The sequence below is a fragment of the Enhydra lutris genome, unplaced genomic scaffold (assembly GCF_002288905.1).
Source record: "Enhydra lutris kenyoni isolate GAN:26980312 unplaced genomic scaffold, ASM228890v2 scaffoldscaffold10, whole genome shotgun sequence".
Taxonomy (NCBI): domain Eukaryota; kingdom Metazoa; phylum Chordata; class Mammalia; order Carnivora; family Mustelidae; genus Enhydra; species Enhydra lutris.
This window is the reverse complement of record NW_019154094.1, coordinates 40,325,996-40,344,217: the sequence shown is the minus strand read 5'-3', so window position 1 is coordinate 40,344,217 and position 18,222 is coordinate 40,325,996. Positions and strand designations below refer to the sequence as shown.

Here is an 18,222-nt window from a genome sequence, read left to right as displayed (position 1 = left end):
ACTCGATCCCAGGACGCTGGGATCATGACCTGAGCCGAAGGCAGCTGCTTAACCAACTGAGCCACCCAGGCGTCCCAATAAATAAAATCTTTAAAAAAAAAAAAAAAAATGCCTTTCCATTTCCTGCTTTGCTTTAAGCAGTTTTTGAGTCCTCTGAGTATCACAGTAATTTTGAAAACTATTTAAGAGCATTTGTGTGTAACCATGTTAGACTTCCTGAAAAATCTAAATAAGATTCATAGGTTTTTCCATTTTAAAACTATATTTACTCCCTCCAAGCGCCTATGTGGATTAAGAAGCATAATCTCACTTTATAGAGATGGAACACCTTCTTCCAGTTTATGCTTGTGCCTTCAAGTCTACCAGCTTGTCTCTTATAGAAAAGGGACTTCCTGGGGTGCCTGGGTGCTCAGTGGGTTAAGCCTCTCCCTTCAGCTCAGGTCATGATCTCAAATTCCTGGGATTGAGCCCTGCATCAGATTCTCTGCTCAGCAAGGAGCCTGCTTCCCCTCCCACCTGCCTGCCTCTCTGCCTGCTTGATTCTGTCAAATAAATAAATAAATAAAATCTTTAAAAAAAAAAAAAAAAGAAAGAAAGAAAGAAAGAATGAAAAGAAAAGGGACTTAACAGTTTCTAACTCTTAGCCTTCCCTGTGATCCACTGAGTAACCACCACTTATAATCTACCACTTCTTAGCTAGTTGTAATAAGTGGTTATACCCTTCACACAAAATCCCAGCTTTACTAGTGTAATTTTTTTTTTTTTTTTAATTTTTTGGGCCGCCTGCGTGGCTCAGTCGGTTAAGTGGCTGCCTTCAACTCAGGTCTCCATCCAGGGAACATTATCAGGCTCCTTGCTCAGCGGGGAGCCAATTTCTCCCCTGCCTGCCATTCCTCCTGCTTGTGCTTGCTCTCTCTTTCACTCTCCCTTGCTCTGTGTCAAATAAATAAATAAAGTCTTAAAAAAAAATTTTTTTTAAACTAGTGCAATTCTTTTAAATGGAGACCACTGACCCAACCCTGATGATTTCATCATGTGTAATTTGCCCATTAGTTCTAGAATATTCTAGTTGTACCACTTGCTTATCTAAAAGGTAAAGAAACATTATTACCTCTATTGGTATTGCTCCCGTTCCACACATCGGATCAACTATTATATCAGCAGGTTGAGGAGCACAGAGCCTACAGAAGAGAAAATAGCCTATATGAAAAGACTTCAATCAATAGCTGAGGCTTTCACACACACTATTCCTGAAGCTATAAAGATCAAGGACCTATTAATGCTGGCATTAAGGAACACCAATCAATATTCATTTTAAAAATCAATTTGTAATTAAGAGATTGAGTCTATATCCTAGAAGTTATAAAAAAATTACATACAGCTAAAAGTACCCTCTGACCCAACCAAAATCACATTTCAGTGGCAGATGGAATTTAGCTTCCAGATCTTTCAATATATACATGTACATCTATCCATCCATGTCTTTAGAAAACACATAGTGTTACTTTGTATATAAACCTCTATTCCATAAGAAAAAAAAAAACTCAACTGTGTTTCAAGTAAAACATGTATTGATAAGTATCGATAATAAGTTTACTGGCAATTAGACATTTAATATTCCTTTCCTTATGAATTTAATTTTAAAGAACCTTGCCAAAATAACTGCTTTACTCTGAGCACTCAGTATTTGCCAAGTCATGGATTTAAGCTCTTTGCATGCATTATCTCATTTAATCTTTTTAACAGTTTTTCTGCAGATGACCCAAGATTTCTCAGTATCTTTCCTATAAATACCCCCTCCTATCCAATCATCAGTTTTTTGTTTTAAATCTTAAACTAGCTTACTTAGGTTTCTAATAGTTGCACCCAAAAGAACTCTCCATGTTCCTGGCTCCTACCATAATGCCTGGCAATACACAATAAATGTTTGTTAAATCAATGAAGGAAGACTGGGAGCTGTTCCTTTATCAAACGGGCCCAGTATTCTATTACTGTCATTGTATGGATAGGTTCCAATTGTGCTGAACTGTAACTCCATGGATGAGTAGAGTGAAAGAGGAAGCAAAGACTGGAAGAGAAGGAAATATAATAAACAATTAATACCAGCATATACCAGACACTATATAACCGGTATTAAGCATACAGTTCTACATTTACTCCTCACTAACAATCCTTTAAGTCTCACATCAAACCCATTTTGCAGTCTGGAGAACAGAAACCTAGAGAAGACAACTTGTCCTAGAGGTGGGAAGAAGCGCCCAATAAAAGGGTAAAGGACAAATGAGAAAGAAAGCTAGGTCTTGCACTTGAAAAAGTGGAAAATCCTGGATGGTTCCTGAGATGCTGTGAGTACAAATTTTAAAAAATATTAGTAAAAGTTCCCTGTGTTTATTTACATATTATACACATTTTTTGCCCCCCCCACCCTATATTATGCACATTTTAAAAATCTTTCCTTTCAGGGCACCTGGCTGGCTAAGCCAGTAAAGCATGTGACTCCTGATTTCCGGGTTGTTTGAGCCCCAAAATGGGCTTAGAGATTACTTAAAATAAATAAGTAAAAATTAAAAATATAAAAATCTCTGCTTTCATCTGTGTCATGGCACAAAAATGAAACACAGCAAAATTTGCTTTATTTCCCAATATACGCTATATACTTTGTAAACAGAAATGTTCAGAGGCAGATGAAAACTACTGTTTTCATTTTAAAATCAAGAAAATGGAGATGGTAGTCATGTGTTATTTTCAGGATTACAAAGAATCAACACTAGATACAAAAGAAACAGATGATTAGCTTTTTATCCTGTTGTTTATTCACTAAATTCCAACACAGTACTTCACAAAAAATTCAAGTGTTTTAAAGGGAAAATCCAAATCAAGGTGTCAGATTTATTTTTTAAAAAGATTTTATTTATTTATTTGAGAGAGAGAGAGAGAGAGGAAAAGAGAGAATAAGCAGGGGGAAGGGGAGAGGGAGAGAGAGAAGCAGACTCCCTACTGAGTGGAGAGCCTGGCAAGAGGCTTGATCCCCTGACCTGAGATCATGACCTGAGCTGAAGTCAAACACTTAACAGACTGAGCCACCCAGGTGCCCTGATTGATTTATTTATTTGAGAGAGAGAGAGAGAGAGAGAGCACGCGCATGCGCGAGCAGGAAGGGCAGAGAGAGAAAGAGAGTGCAAGTGCAGGTGTGGGTGAGTGGGGGTTGGGAAGAAAGGGAAGGAGAGAGAATCCTCAAGTAGATTTTCCGCTGAGCACAGAGCCCATCATGGGGCTCGATCCCAGGACCCTGAGTTCATGACCTGAGCTGAATCAAGAGTCAGACACTTAACCAACCGAGCCACCCAGGCGCCTCCGAAAGTGTCACTTTAATCTAGATGGCAAACTCATTCTCTTACCTAAGCATCCCATAGGCAAGAGTAGATCTAAGAGTTGTAGGTCCAAAATGTGTGATATTTCTTCGGTGGAGACTCTCTTCTGTCAATGCAATGCCCACAACAATTTCATTATCATGGATGTTCAAAAGAACCTATAGAAGAAAAACAGAGAATAAAATAGAAGCACCTGGATGGCTCAGTAGATAGAACACGTGACTCTCAATCTCAAGGTTATGACTTTAAGCCCCACACTGGGTATAGAGATTACTTAAAAATAAAACCTTAAAAAAAGAATAAAAGTTTTAGGATTGTTTACACTTCACTGTTACTAAACTTTATTAATTAAAAATTTTTTGTCTTATCATTGAGCTATACTTTACATAAAGTGGACAAATCCCAAACACACAACACAGGGAATTTTTACTTATACACACTGTGTAACTGCCATTGAGATAAAGATACACAGTATTTCTTAAAAAAAAAAAAAAAAGATATACAGTATTTCTAGCACAGGACAGAAGGCTCCCCGCCTTGTCCTCTGACAGTACCCACCCAAAGTAATCATTAATCTGACTACCAACAGCACAAATTAGTTTTCTTTTTTTGAACTTCATATAAATAAATCATCTAGTATGCACTCTTAAATTTTAAAACATTTTATTCTTTTTATTTACTGTAAGTTACTGTAAGCAGATATCCCCTGAATTTTTATAATATCAACATATTTTGTAGGTTTATGGCTTACACACATTTTTTTAAAATTTTAACTTTTTTGGAAAAGGTTTCGAACATATAGAAATGCTACTAGAACACTTGCATAGTAACTCCTAAATATACCCTGCATTTAGATTAACCAACTGTTGACCACGTCATATTTGCTTTATCACCTATTATTTTCTTACTGTGTTTTTAAATTTGACTCACTAATGCCTATGAAATGCTTTTCTGTCCTACTGTTTTTCTAACACACGGTGAAATATAAAATATTCAAGTAACAAACATTCTCCAGTCTTCCACATAACATGATCTTAACAAGAGCACCAGCTGACACTTACCTAGCACTTCTTATATGCAAGCCATTGTTCTCTACTTTAAATTCACTACATTTCATATTCACATCCTCCAAGCTAGTTATCTTTTTAATTTATTTTCTTTTGTTGCAATGTAGTTGACACACAATGTTACACTGCTTTCAGGTGAGTTAGGTATTTTTTTTTAAGATTTTTTATTTATTTATTTGACAGAGATCACAAGTAGACAGAGAGGCAGGCAGAGAGAGAGGCAGAAGCAGGCTCCCCGCCGAGCAGAGAGCCCGATGCGGGGCTTGATCCCAGGACTCTGGGATCATGACCTGAGCCAAAGGCAGAGGCTTAACCCACTGAGCCACCCAGGTGCCCCAGGTGAGTTAGGTATTATCTTCCTTTTAAAGTAGGGAAATTGAGGAAGAGACGTCCTCTTACTTACCCAAAGTCATAGAACACTGAAGTTAGAATTTGAATCCAGGCAGTGTGGCTTCAAAAATCTGTGCTCTGAGCCCCCCTGCTAACTTCTGGACATTACTATTCTAGTTAGCCTAGTCATTCTTGTAACAGCTATTACATCGAAAAAAAAGGAAAGGGGAATTGTTCTTCTGATTTGATATGCAAAAAAAAATGTACAGAGAGAATAAGTGACTTGCCCCAGATTCAGGTGTCCCAAAAGCAACAGAAAATGACTTCTTGGTGAAAATGTCAGGTGCTATGGACCTTTTAAACTGTCAGAGATTTAAAGACTACTTAGCATGGCCCACATGTGAATCACCTGATTAGCAGAAGACTGAGACCAAGGAGAGTAAGAATGCAAAAAGAGGCATCTACATTTACGGATCTAGCAGAATTTAAGAAAGGGAAGGGAAGAGCTGCCTGTAGGATGAGTATTAGCAATGATGTCCTGATTTTAGGAGGTTGGGGTTTATTTTAAAAATGTACTCCACTTTTTTTTTCGTAGTAAAACTCTACAACCAAGACACAAAATACAAAATAACTGCTTTAATTCTGGTTGGATTTTATAATCTGAAAATCCAAATAATGTAAAAAGTACTAGATTAAAAAACTCAAGTCTTAATATTTCCCATCTACTGAGCACTTAGTTTTCAGCAGGTTCACACCAAATATCCAAAATGTATTATGTCATTTAACTTTCAGGACATACTTAGAAGTATATGCCACTGCTGGCTCCATTTGAAACAGAGGCTCAGACAGTATCTTGTCCAAAGTTAAGCCGTTGTAGAGTCAAAATCTGAATCTAGATTTGTCTCATAGCCCATGCTCTTGTTAACCACACCCTATTAGCTCTGTGGCCACAATTTAGCTGACCATAAAACTGGTTAGGCTAAAAATGCTACCTATCTGTGATGGCCTTCTCGAATCATCATAATCAGAGCCAGTACGTACCTCCACATCAAAGTTGGTCATGTCAGCCTTCCACTTAAAGTAATCTTGAACAGCACCCCCAAAATCTCTTGCAGCCTCATTTGAGGAAAAGCAATGTTTCTCTCCAGCCCGGTTGCATGTGACTCTAAACTTCAGCACTTTAGGATGAGTTTCTTCTTTTTCATCCTTCTCGTCTTTGGAAGATGCCAAATCATCACCTACTAATGTTGATATCTCTTCTTTGATGGCTGGATTTTCATAATAGTCTAAGATATGGGAATCTAAGGTATTATTAGTGAATCCTTTTTTATCCTCTTTCTCATCTGTTTTGTCTCCTTGTCCATTATCAATCTTTTCTCTACCTGAATTCTGATTTATCTTTTTGCGCTTTGTTTTTTTTTTCTTGAAACTGGTGTTAATTTTCCATACTTTTAAAGGGTCTGACCATGGAAGCTTCCCAGCCAGTTCTTCAAAATCCTTGAGAACTTCTTCCTATAAAGGACAGAGAATGAAATCCATACATCTCTCTCATCACCTTCACTGAATAAATCCCTACACTTTGCCTATAGACTACATTAATCATTACATTGGGGGTGGTAGAAGTACAGGACAAAAGAGGAAATAAGATAATGTCTATAATTAAGGAAATTAAAATTTCATTGAAATTTAAGATAAACACAAATTAAGCAACTGAAGAATAATACTAGACCTGTAGATCAGAAGTTGGGTTTTAAGATTAAAATGTAAGCAATCAGGGACGCCTGGGTGGCTCAGTTGGTTAAGCAGCTGCTTTCGGCTCAGGTCATGATCCCAGCGTCCTGGGATCGAGTCCCGCATCGGGCTCCTTGCTCATCGGGGAGCCTGCTTCTCCCTCTGCCTCTGCCTGCCATTCTGTCTGCGTGTGCTTGCTCTCTCTCCCTCTCTCTCTCTCTGACAAATAAATAAATAAAATCTTTAAAAAAAAAAAAAAAAGATTAAAATGTAAGCAATCAGAAACTATTAAAAATGGTTACCCCTAGGGAGGGGAAGTGGGTGGATGAAAAATGGGAGGGAGGGGTGCCTGGGTGGCTCAGTGGGTTAAAGCCTCTGCCTTCAGCTCGGGTCATGATCCCAGGGTTCTGGGATCGAGCCCCACATCGGGCTCTCTGCTCTGCGGGGAGCCTGCTTCCTCCTCTCTCTCTCTGCCTACTTGTGATCTCTGTCTGTCAAATAAATAAATAAAATCTTTAAAAAAAAAAAAAAAAGAAAAAAAGAAAAATGGGAGGGAAATTTACCTCTCACTGACTGACTTCCTTCTGAATTTTGTGCTATATATACATACTACTTTTAAAAGTAACTTTCTTTTTTAAAAGATTTTATTTATTTGACAGAGAGATAGAAAAGTAAGCAGAGCAGCAGACAGAGGAAGAGAGAGAAGCAGGCTCTCTGCTGAGCAGGAAGCCTGATGTGGGGCTCGATCCCAGGACCCTGGAATCATGACCTGAGCCAAAGGCAGCCGCTTAACCAACTGAGCCACCCAGGCGCCCCTAAAAGTAATTTTTTAAAAAAGTATTATTTGTTTACTTATTTTTTTTTAAGTAATCTCTATACCCAACGTGGGGCTCAAACTCATGATCCACTGAATGAGCCAACCAGGTGCCCCTAAAAAACAGTATTTTTTAAAAGGAAAAAGAAACCAGAAACAGTGAAAAATGTATCTATCCAGTTTTTTTTTTAATGATTTTATTTATCTGACTGAGAGAGACACAGCAAGAGGGAACACAAGCAGGAGGAGTGCGAGGAGAAGCAGGCTTCCCTTGGATTCAGCAGCCCCATGTGGGTCTCGATTCCAGAACCCTGGGATTATGACCTGAGCTGAAGGCAGATGCTTAATAACTGAACCACCCAGGTGCCCCTCTATCCAGTTTCTAAATAGTACCCAGAATCTTTTTAAAAAGTAAATCTGGGTGTACCTGGGTGGCTCAGTGGGTTAAGCCTCTGCCTTCAGCTCAGGTCATGATCTCAGGGTCCTGGGATCGAGCCCCCATCCAGTTCCCTGCTCAGCAGGAAGCCTGCTTCCTCCTTGCTCACTGCCTGCTTCTCTGCCTACTTGTGACCTCTGTCTGTCAAATAAATAAATAAATAATCTTCAAGGGGGGAAAAAAAAGGGTGGTGCAGAGCCATGCTGTCCAATTCAGGAGCCACTGGCTACATGTAGCTATTGAACGTAAACTAAGGGGACCTGGGTGGCTCAGTCGTGAAGTGTTTGCCTTCAGCTCAGGTCCTGATCCCAGGGCTCTGGGTTTGAGCCATGGGTGGGGCTCCTGGCTCAATGGGAAGCCTGCTTTTCCCTCTCCCTCTGTCCCTCTCCCCTGTTTGTACACACGTTCTCTCTCTCGAATAAATACAAATCTTTAAAAATAAAAGAATAAAAATAATTTTTAAAAAATAATGTAAAATGATTTATAATGAAAAGCTCAGGGGCACCTGGCTGGTTCAGGTGGTAGGACATGTGACTCTTGATCTCAGGGTCATAAATGAGTTCAAGCTGCACATTGAGCATAGAGCTTATTTTAAAACAAAAACACAAACATAAACAAACAAACAAAAACAAAAGCAAAAAAACCCCACCTCAGTTTCTCGATCACTTGAGCCACATTCACATGCTGACGGCTAGTGGTTACTATACTGGACAGTGCAGACCTAAACATTCCAGTAAAAGAGTTCTATTGCAGAGTGCTGGTATAGACAGTATATGCCACTGATGATCAAAGTAGAAAGATAATCAGTGTTCACTGATGGAACTGAGACTTGAAATGGAGAACAGTGAAGGTTCTGATACTAACTGAAACCTGATGAATGATGGTAAATTTCAGGTTTGGCAATTCTATCTACAATTATTTCCCTTTTACAAAGGACATCTACAGGACTTGGAGGGGTTTTATTTGTTTTTTTTTTTTTTTAAGATTTTATTTACTTATTAGACAGACAGAACCACAAGTAGTCAGAGAGGCAGGCAGAGAGAGAGAGGAGGAAGCAGGCTCCCCGAGGAGCAGAGAGCCCGATGCGGGGATTGATCCCAGGACCCTGGGATCATGACCTGAGCCGAAGGCAGAGGCTTTAACCCACTGAGCCACCCAGGTGCCCCAGGACTTGGAGGTTTGATATCATGGAGAACACTCACACAGTCCCTTTCTCTCTCCAGACACCATTCTAAACACTACCACCAAACGGAAATACCTCCTTTATCTTAAGAGAATCTACACGATACCTAAAACCTTGAACCATAACATAACAATCTAACCTAAGAATTCCCAAGTGCAGTGAGGGTCAAGAGAGGTGCAGGAAGACACCAGAGGGAGAATGCCCATAGATTTCAGATAAAGATTACAGCAGTCTGAAAAGCTGTAGCAAATAAACTGTTCTTTGGAATAGCAGAGAAGTATGTATACCAACAGAAGGAGCTTCCCTAGACTTCGGTTTGTACCAAGAACAAGCAAGGGAGAAAATGGAGGCTAAACAAAGAATCTTACAGACAGGCTCTATTTGTTGTGTTGATAAGGCAGAGCTGCTGAGAGATGTTTTACATTTTAAATAACCCCTAAGCTGCTGATCTCTTCAGGCTAGAGAGAAGTACTGGTTAAAAGAATTTTTGCAATAATATGGAAATTGTACCTCAATAAAGCTATTTAAAAAAAGACGGAAGAGAGACCTCATTCACCTACAACCCTTTGTCAGAAGGAACTTAACAGCGAAGCAGGGGAATTTCTTGCTGGCCTGAACAGTTCCTGGTTTCTCCCACAGGAGCCTCCTATCAGTAGCAGGTCCAGGAGGAACTTCCTCATTCACAGCTGAGCAATCATCAAAAGTTATCAGCATGCAATTTATATGAACATAAGAAAGGACAAAGGAGGAAAGGAACAGAAAAACAAAGAGCAGACAAAAAACAGTGACCAGAAAGACAGCGCCACAGAGCAGTTGAAAACTGATCAAACATACTGACATGACAGAAAAAAAAATGGAATGAGGAAATACCTTGGTAAAATAAGAGCTCCAAGCAGAGATATAAAAGCAGAAAGAAGATGAAGTAAGCCACCATAAAAAGATGAAACAGGAGCTTGTAGAGTTCAAAGAATTAAGTGGAATAAAAAAATAAAACTCCTGCAAAAATAAAGACCATACTGAAAGTACCACATACAAAAGACACTGCTGAAAACACAAGGATGTGGAGAAAGGTTAAGAAAATACAATGGAAGTGGGCAAAAAGTAAAAAAAAGATTAAAGAAAATCTTAAAACATGAAAGAAAGTCAAGAGATTCTACAAATGTAAAACTGATTTATCTGCAAAGAAAGACTTGAGATAATGAAAGAAAAAAACTTAGGGGTGCCTGGCTGGCTTAGCTGGTAGAGCATGCAACTCTTGATCTCAAGGTTGTGAGTTTGAGCCCCACACTGGGTGTAAAGCTTACTTAATAAAAAAAATAATAATAATTCAAGAGAATTTTCAATAAATGTGGATATGAACTTTTCTATAAACTGACATGTCTTGACAAGGAATTATTGACAATGAGACACAACCTGATCAACTTGTAAAACTTCAGAGATTAAAAATAAAATCTGGACATGATGCAAAAATATAAAGAAAGCAACAAATAGGGGGAAAAAAACCAAGATGGCTTCAGAATTTTCCATGGCAACATTTTTTTTTTTTAAGATTTTATTTATTTATTTGACAGACAGAGATCACAAGTAGGCAGAAGGCAGAGGCTTTAAGCCACGGAGCCACCCAGGCACCCCTATGGCAACATTTAATGCTAGAAGAAAAAGAATACTGCCTACGATATTTTTCAGGAAGAAAAGCATGACTCCAAATTTTATACTTAAAGCTATTCATCAAGCATAAAGCTGAAAAAGAATCATTTCTGAACTAATGCCATTTAAGAGATTAAAAACAAAACAAAACAAAATAGGGGTGGGTGCCTGGTGGCTCAGAGGGTTGGGCCTCTGCCTTCGGCTCGGGAGGTGGTCTCAGGGTTCTGAGATCTAGCCCGGGAGGTGGTCTCCGGGTCCTGAGATCTAGCCCGGGATCTAGCCCGGTATCATTGGGTTCTCTGCTCAGCGGGGAGCCTGCTTCCCCCTCTCTCTCTGCCTGACTCTCTGCCTACTTGCGATCTCTCTCTGTCAAGTAAATGAATAAAATCTTTAAATTAAAAAAAAGAAAAGAAAAGAAAACGGATTATGACTACAGGCAGAATCTGTCATTTGTAAATATCACAAATTGGAATTTAGTTAGAGGAGGAAGGAAAGAAAAGATGCTGACATCTTCCTCTGTAAAGAGATTAAAGGATAGAAGTTAAAGCTGCTAAGCAAATATATTTAAAAGAACCGGGGTTGGGGCACCTCAGTGGCTCATTTGGTTAAGCTTCTGACTCTTGATTTCATCTCAGGGTCATGAGTTGAAGCCCCATGTTGGGCTCCATGCTGGGTGTGGAGCCTACTTGAAAAAAAAATAAATAATAAATTTTTAAAAGCACAGGGGTCAACACTAAGAAAAAAATAAAACTGGAGGGTGAAAAGGAAGGAGGGGAGATGTGGAAAATATGCCAACTTCATCACTGCTCTTAGTAGGGATTAAAAAAATACTAAACAGTAGTTTAAGTTGTAGTTATAATAACAGCTAGAAACCTTACAGCCGGATTTTGGCACCAAACAAAACAAAAACGAAAACAAAACCTTCCAAACTAGTATAAACCAATCTGTAAAAATGCAAAGAAAACACATAGAGAAACTTAAAATAAGAAAAAGCAGAATGTGTGTAACATAAATGTGACAGAACCAAGACTAAACATTTCTGACTTAGCAATAAGTACTGGTAAGATTAACTACCTTTTTAAACAGAAAAATGACCCACAGATTGAATAGGTATATGGATATATAAAGGATATCTGCTGAACCACTGTAATAGCAAGAGTATGAAAAACCCTCAAGTCCTAAATGAGAATGTTACATTATGATGTAGAGAAATCCAACATGACATTGGCATAATCTTCAAGATATAGGAGAAAAGGCAGAGCACAAAACAGTATGTATGGCATGCTTTAATTTGTCTAAGTACATAAAAATGCACATATTTATAAAATATCTCTAGAGGGATAGCCAAGAAATTGGTGGTAGACGTTGTTGCCTCCAGGGAGGGAACTGGATGGTTTGGAGATAGAGGAACAAACACTTTTCACTGCATATCCTTTGGATCTTTACAATTTTGCTCGAAGTACATGTATTACCCAGTTTTAAAAACAACCCATATAAAGCATAGATATTACCTTTTTTAAAAATAGGTTAATCAATTCATGATACCTGAATATCTCTCCATAGACCTATAAGAATACTAGTTAACATGCTACTTATAAGATATGGGAAAGTATAATGCCACAAACAACAAAATTGATGGGCAACAGAAAGCAAGAAGCAAATATTTAAAAAAAGAGTATGGGAAAAAACAAGAACAACAACAAAACCAAAAACCACACACACACACACACACACACACACACACACGAAAAAATAAAATAAAAACAAGAGTATGGGAATACGTTGCAATTTAAGTCCATAAAGGGAAAGGCTTAACAATATTTCATGGTCTCATACGTGCCCTTGCACAGATCTGAAAATCTACCTTAATCCTTGCTGTTCTTCTTTTGGGACTTCCACCAGCAAACTCTTTTGCAATTACTTACAAAGCAATTCTGAAAAGCTGGCTCATGTAGAACCATTACATAGTATCAAATTCACCTCCAAGTGGAGCTCAAAACCATCCAAAATAATTCAAACTCCAAGATGCCAAAACATAGGATTTTAAGAAAATATTAACAAAGGCCAGAATTTAAGATGGAACTTTACAGGGTTTTTATTTTTTTTTTATAGTTTTTAAAAATGCCCATTAGCATTTACTCATGTATAGAATTGGCTATTAAAATTTCCAAATACTAAACAGCAAAAATTTTCAGTAGCCTTCCTGTTATGTTCCAGTTTTACTGATATGATTCAGTTGACAATGATTATCAGAAGTCTGAAGGGTTATAATGCTAGTATTGAAAGTTACATTTTTTTTTTAAAAGATTTTATTTATTTATTTGTCAGAGAGAGAGAGGGAGAGAGAGCGAGCACAGGCAGACAGAATGGCAGGCAGAGGCAGAGGGAGAAGCAGGCTCCCTGCTGAGCAAGGAGCCCGATGTGGGACTCGATCCCAGGATGCTGGGATCATGACCTGAGCCGAAGGCAGCTGCTTAACCAACTGAGCCACCCAGGCGTCCCTTGAAAGTTACATTTTTAATTAATACAATTTTAATCTATTTTTAGCCTGAATTCTTTTAGGTCAGGTTTTATTTTTTCTAGACTGGCGGGTTCATATCACTTCAATTGGTTACTGAATAATGCTTTGGAAATCAACCTGTTGCCAGTAAATAAAAACTAGAGAACTAGGCAGTATATCACAGATTTTAAAAATACATTGTTTCTAATATAGGCAATAAACCACAGAAAGAAAGTTTTCAAGCATCTGATTCTGGAAACCTGGCCAAAAAACAATGTGGAGAAATACTAAGGCCTTACTGCAATCTATATTTCAATCTTCAACTTAGTTAGCATATCAATATTTAGGAATCAGACGCTAAATACAAATTGGAAACAGAGCCGTTGTCTTAAGAAGTGAAGGAGTATTTAGATACTATTTTAGTTTTATTTTTTTAAAAAATGAAGTTAGAAAAAAAAAATAAAAAAAAATGAAGTTAGAGAAGAAAGCAGGGCAAAAGCAGAACTGTGAGAGAAATGTTATATGTAGATGATTCAGTCACTTAATCTTTGATTCACAGTCTGAAGGCAATTCTATTTGAAACCGTATATATAAGCAAAACTAATCTAAAGTATATACCTTTTTGTAATAAAATCAAACTATTTTGTTTCTTATACAATTTGATATTTTACTATATTGACTTTTGTTAACTTATTTTTTGTTATTCTTTCATCTTTTACAAAAGAGATGTAACTGACATACAACATTATTTTAGTTACACATGTACAACATGATTTATTATTTGTATATATTGCAAAATGACCACCACAATGTCTAGTAAACATCTATCACCCCACATAGTTATAAAAATTTATCATGTGATGAGATCTTTTAACATCTACTCTATTAGCAACGTGCAAATATGCAGTACAGTATCATTAGTTATAGCCATCATGCTATACATTACATCCCCAGGACTTACTTATTACATAGTTTTAAGTTTGTACCTTTTGACCCTCTCCCATCTGTTTTGCCCACTACTCACAATACTGATTTTTTTAAAAAAACAACTCTTGGCTGGGGTGCCTGGGCGGCTGTCAGTGAAGCATCCAACTCGATTTCAGCTGGGGTCATGATCTGAGGGTTATGGGATCAGGCCCCACATTGGACTCTGTGCTCAGTGGGGAGTTGGCTTGAGGTTCTCTCCCTCCCTCTCCCTCTGTCCCTCCTCCCCCACTCTCTACCCCCTCTCAAATAAATCTTTAAAAAAATAAAATATAAAAACTTTTAGAATGAGCAGTCACAAATTTCTCATTTTTATATAAAATCCTCCCAGTATTCTATAATATATATGCAGTAGTAATGCTAAATGATAGAATGCAAAATGTGGGAATAATCTCTTTGGGGAAGAAGGCTGAAAGTCAGCTACTATGTTTGGGAAAACTCACCTTTGTTTCTTTGAACTGGTAATCTTTAAACTCCTTAACAACCACAAATAAGTTATCAACTGATCTCAGACAATGAACCTGGAGAAGGGGAAAAAATGTTAGAAACAAAGTCCTAAAAAAACTTTTGAATCACATGAGATATCAACACTTAAATATAAAAAATTAGGTACAAACATTTTAAGAAGCTAATACCTATAATGTGTACTTTAAATTTTTCCTGTCTCCCTAGTCTCCCATGCTTTTGGTTACCCATTAGCTTCTATTCCCCTACAGAAATGTAAGAAGGAAGACGGTAGGATAGCTTGAAGGGCTACCAGGGAAACACAGGTTCAGGAGAGAAAGGAAGATAAATAAAGACAAGTGGTGCTTTATCATATTTCCCTCATGGCTCCCTAGGGTACACTGTAGAGTGCAGTAGTTAAGAGCACAGGGTTTGAGGTCCAGCTGTGCTTACTAGCTGAGCAACCCTGCGGAAGTTACTTATTCCTAAGCCTAATAATTAATGAGGATAATAAAAGCCCTATCTTCACAAAGCAGCTGAGGTTATTAACTAAGATACTGGTGGAAAATATTTGCTTGCCAATTCATCCTCCAAATATTTACTGGGTGTCTACTATATGCCAGACACTAAGAAATTGGGAGGTATCAGCCCAAGAAACCCCAAAGAATTCCTGCTCCCATGATGCTTATGTGGTAATGAGATATTAGTTAGCTTTTATTCAAGCGGGATGGCAGTTTGCTGAGCACTTTTCCCTTTCAAGGGAAATTACTTCTGAGCAAGAATTTCCTTGACATATACTAAAAGAAAAATCTCTCCTTTATGCTTCACCACCAAAGACTAAACTTCAGTTAGATGTTAAAGTAAATAAATTCAAGGACATCTGATATTCAGAATTTCTTCAAAAGTCACATAGGATTCTTTCTGGTGAAATTCATTCTCAGGAAATATTAGGATCACTTCTAAAACCATAGAAAACCTACTAGTCAAACTTACAGATCAGTACTGAATGGAAAATGCAGTAATACTTTAAAATCACCAAATGTGAGGCAGAGCAAAGAAAAGCAAAAAGGATCCAAGAGGGATCAGTAAGGCAGAAAATAATTGTAAAATGACCTTTCTAGAAAACTATTTTAAATATTGCTTCATTCAAACCTGAGCCAGACTTTCCACTGAAATGTCAAAATATATCTTGCCCCGGTCTTTGCTGATTTTGCATGATGACCCCAATTTCTCTCTCACTTCATCTGCAGCTGTTTGCTCAAAACCAGTAGGTACAGTGGCTCCAATAGTGACTTGGAGGTGCTCAGACTCACTTCTGGGATCACTTTCTGTCACTTGTATAGCCCTCCAGTTCTCATGAAGGTTCACATCCAAGAGCTGCTTAGTGGCTTCTTGAACATCAGACATGTTGGCAGTGCTTCAAAGATGACTACAGTCTCTTTAAAAGCAGTACAGAAAAGAAAAAGAGATAATGCCTAAACATTATCACCTCATATTTCAACTATAATTTAAAAACACCTACTTTCTGGGCACCTGGGTGGCTCAGTGGGTTGGGCGCCTGCCTCCAGCTTGAGTCATGATCCCAGGGTCCTGGGATCGAGCCCCTCATTGGGCTCCCTGCTCAGCAGGGAGTCTGCTTCTCCCTCTGCCCCTCCTCATTGCTCATTCGTACTTTCTCTCTCTCAAATAAATAAATAAAATCTTTAAAAAACAAAACAAAAACAAAAAACAAAACACCTGCTTTTGAGGGCTAGAAGAATAACAAGGCAACACAACCACACGGCCATATGCAGTCAACACCCCTCAATCAATATTCACCGACGATAAAAGGATTAAAGAACATGGGCACAGAGGATCAGATGTAAAAACTGTGATATTATTTAAAAAGCAACATAGATGCTAAGGAAGAAAAGGAGACAGAGAAGTAGTATTTTCACAGCATGCTATGTCTGGTTTGGGACCATCTGTGTTGATAAAAGCCACCTCAGAGTTAACAATTCCCCAACAGAGGCTGCCAAGAACACACTCAAATACGTCTCTACATCCAGCCCTTTTTCAGTTAGCAGTTAAGAACTACTACGGAGCTTTGGAACCACAGACATGCGTCTGAATTCTTGCCCTCACCATCCACAGGATGAACGGCTTAAAACAAGTTTATTCTCCTATGCATCAATTTCCTCATCTGTAAAAACGAGAATTAATACCTCTCTTCTAGAGTTGTTGGGAGACTTGAGAAGAGCATACTGCCAGGCCCATGATTAAAACTTTCTAAGAGAGTATCTTCTTCTTCCTTTGAAATGGACAGTGAATCATGCATTTAAAAAAGATTTACAGGGGCGCCTGGGTGGCTCAGTGGGTTAAAGCCTCTGCCTTCGGCTCCGGTCATGATCCCAGAGTCCTGGGATCGAGCCCCGCATCGGGCTCTCTGCTCAGCGGGGAGCCTGCTTCACTTCCTCTCTCTGCCTGCCTCTCTGCCTACCTGTGATCTCTGTCAAACAAATAAATAAAATCTTAAAAAAAAAAAAAAAAGATTTACATCCACGATCTAATCTGGGAACCATGGAGTGGCAATGGTATTTGTGAAATATCTGTAACAGTGAGCCAAATTTCCTGTCTATAAGCGCGGGGTGGGGACGGCAGCGGAATTTACAGAGGTGGGTAGTGGGGATCAACAGCGCTCACTAGATTTCAAAGGTTGTATGACCCAGAACAACACAAAGCAGGCAGAGCACCTACACTGTTCTTGCTCTGTGACCGGGCAGGCGACAGTGTATATAACACTAATAAAAGTCAGTTCCAGCCCCGAAGGAGCTCATAATCCCCGTGACTACGACTTCCATCTCCTAAATAAAGCAGCTTGAGCCCACTAAAGTCATATCCCGCCCAGGGTCAGAGAAAGCCGATCAGTGGCGCAGGCTGGAATGTGTCTCTCGACTCACACCCTCCGCCCCAGAGACAGGAATCCCAGAGTGTGGGTGAAGGCCTAGAATAAGCAACCAAAAAAGCTCCGCAACAGGATCGGGCTAAAGTCCAGTTCGGTGTTGGCCAGGGTCGTAAGACAAAGGTCGTCCCTCCCTCCCGAGGGACAGCGGCGCCACACCCGGCCACTCCCACCCGCCGCCCGGTTACCGGCCACCAGCACAGACCCTCCTCGCTCCGGAACCCCGCCAGGCCCAGCGCGCTGAGGTCACGCCGCCGGAAGCCGCCTCGACTTCCCCGGAAACGGAAGTTAGGCTGCGCGGTCCCAGATGCTCAGATCTGGGGAAGGGCGCTCGCGAAAGGTCAGGGAGAAAAGAACATGCGCATTACGGTTTGTGCGCGGTGGCGCCGCTTGTGGGGTAGTCGGCTGTAGCGGCTGGGGCTAGGCTTGTCTGCAAGCTGAACCTGGAGAGCCCCAGAGCTCGTGGCCTGTTATCATAGTAGCTAACTTTTACAGCGTGCTTAGCCGTGCCAGGTACCGAGTAAGCGCTTCACACGCGTCATTTCCTTTGCTCCAACAGCTCTTTGAAGTAGCACGGACTATCCCAGTTTTAAAGTCGAAAAAAGTGAGACTCAAAGAGGTTACATATCTTGCTCAAACTGTCAGGCGCAGCATTTTGGAAGCAGAACTGGGTCTTGAATCTGGATAGTGTGACTCCAGAATGCTTCCTCATCATGTCTGACCCAGTGTTGTTGAAACTAGTCTCTTAGTTAAAATTGTCTTCACTACTTCTGT

At 39.3% G+C, this 18,222-nt stretch overlaps 1 protein-coding gene across 3 annotated transcripts in view; it reads right to left on the bottom strand.

Annotated features, from left to right (window-relative positions):
- The window catches only part of LOC111143873 (THUMP domain containing 3), a 26,444-nt gene extending 8,731 nt beyond the window's left edge, over nucleotides 1-17,713 (bottom strand). The window contains exons 1-6 of one of the 3 annotated variants that reach the window (XM_022497877.1): nucleotides 17,637-17,713; nucleotides 15,660-15,945; nucleotides 14,507-14,584; nucleotides 5,810-6,280; nucleotides 3,399-3,529; nucleotides 1,112-1,181 (exon numbers count right to left, since the gene is read on the bottom strand). In XM_022497877.1, coding sequence (XP_022353585.1) covers nucleotides 1,112-1,181; nucleotides 3,399-3,529; nucleotides 5,810-6,280; nucleotides 14,507-14,584; nucleotides 15,660-15,914 — 1,005 coding nt within the window. In that variant the 5' untranslated portion in view covers nucleotides 15,915-15,945; nucleotides 17,637-17,713. Of the gene's footprint in view, nucleotides 1-1,111; nucleotides 1,182-3,398; nucleotides 3,530-5,809; nucleotides 6,281-14,506; nucleotides 14,585-15,659; nucleotides 15,946-16,711; nucleotides 16,836-17,636 lie in introns of those variants that run through there. The other 2 variants (XM_022497878.1, XM_022497879.1) reach the window with 2 other exon arrangements.
- Between the last annotated feature and the right edge of the window lie 509 nt (nucleotides 17,714-18,222).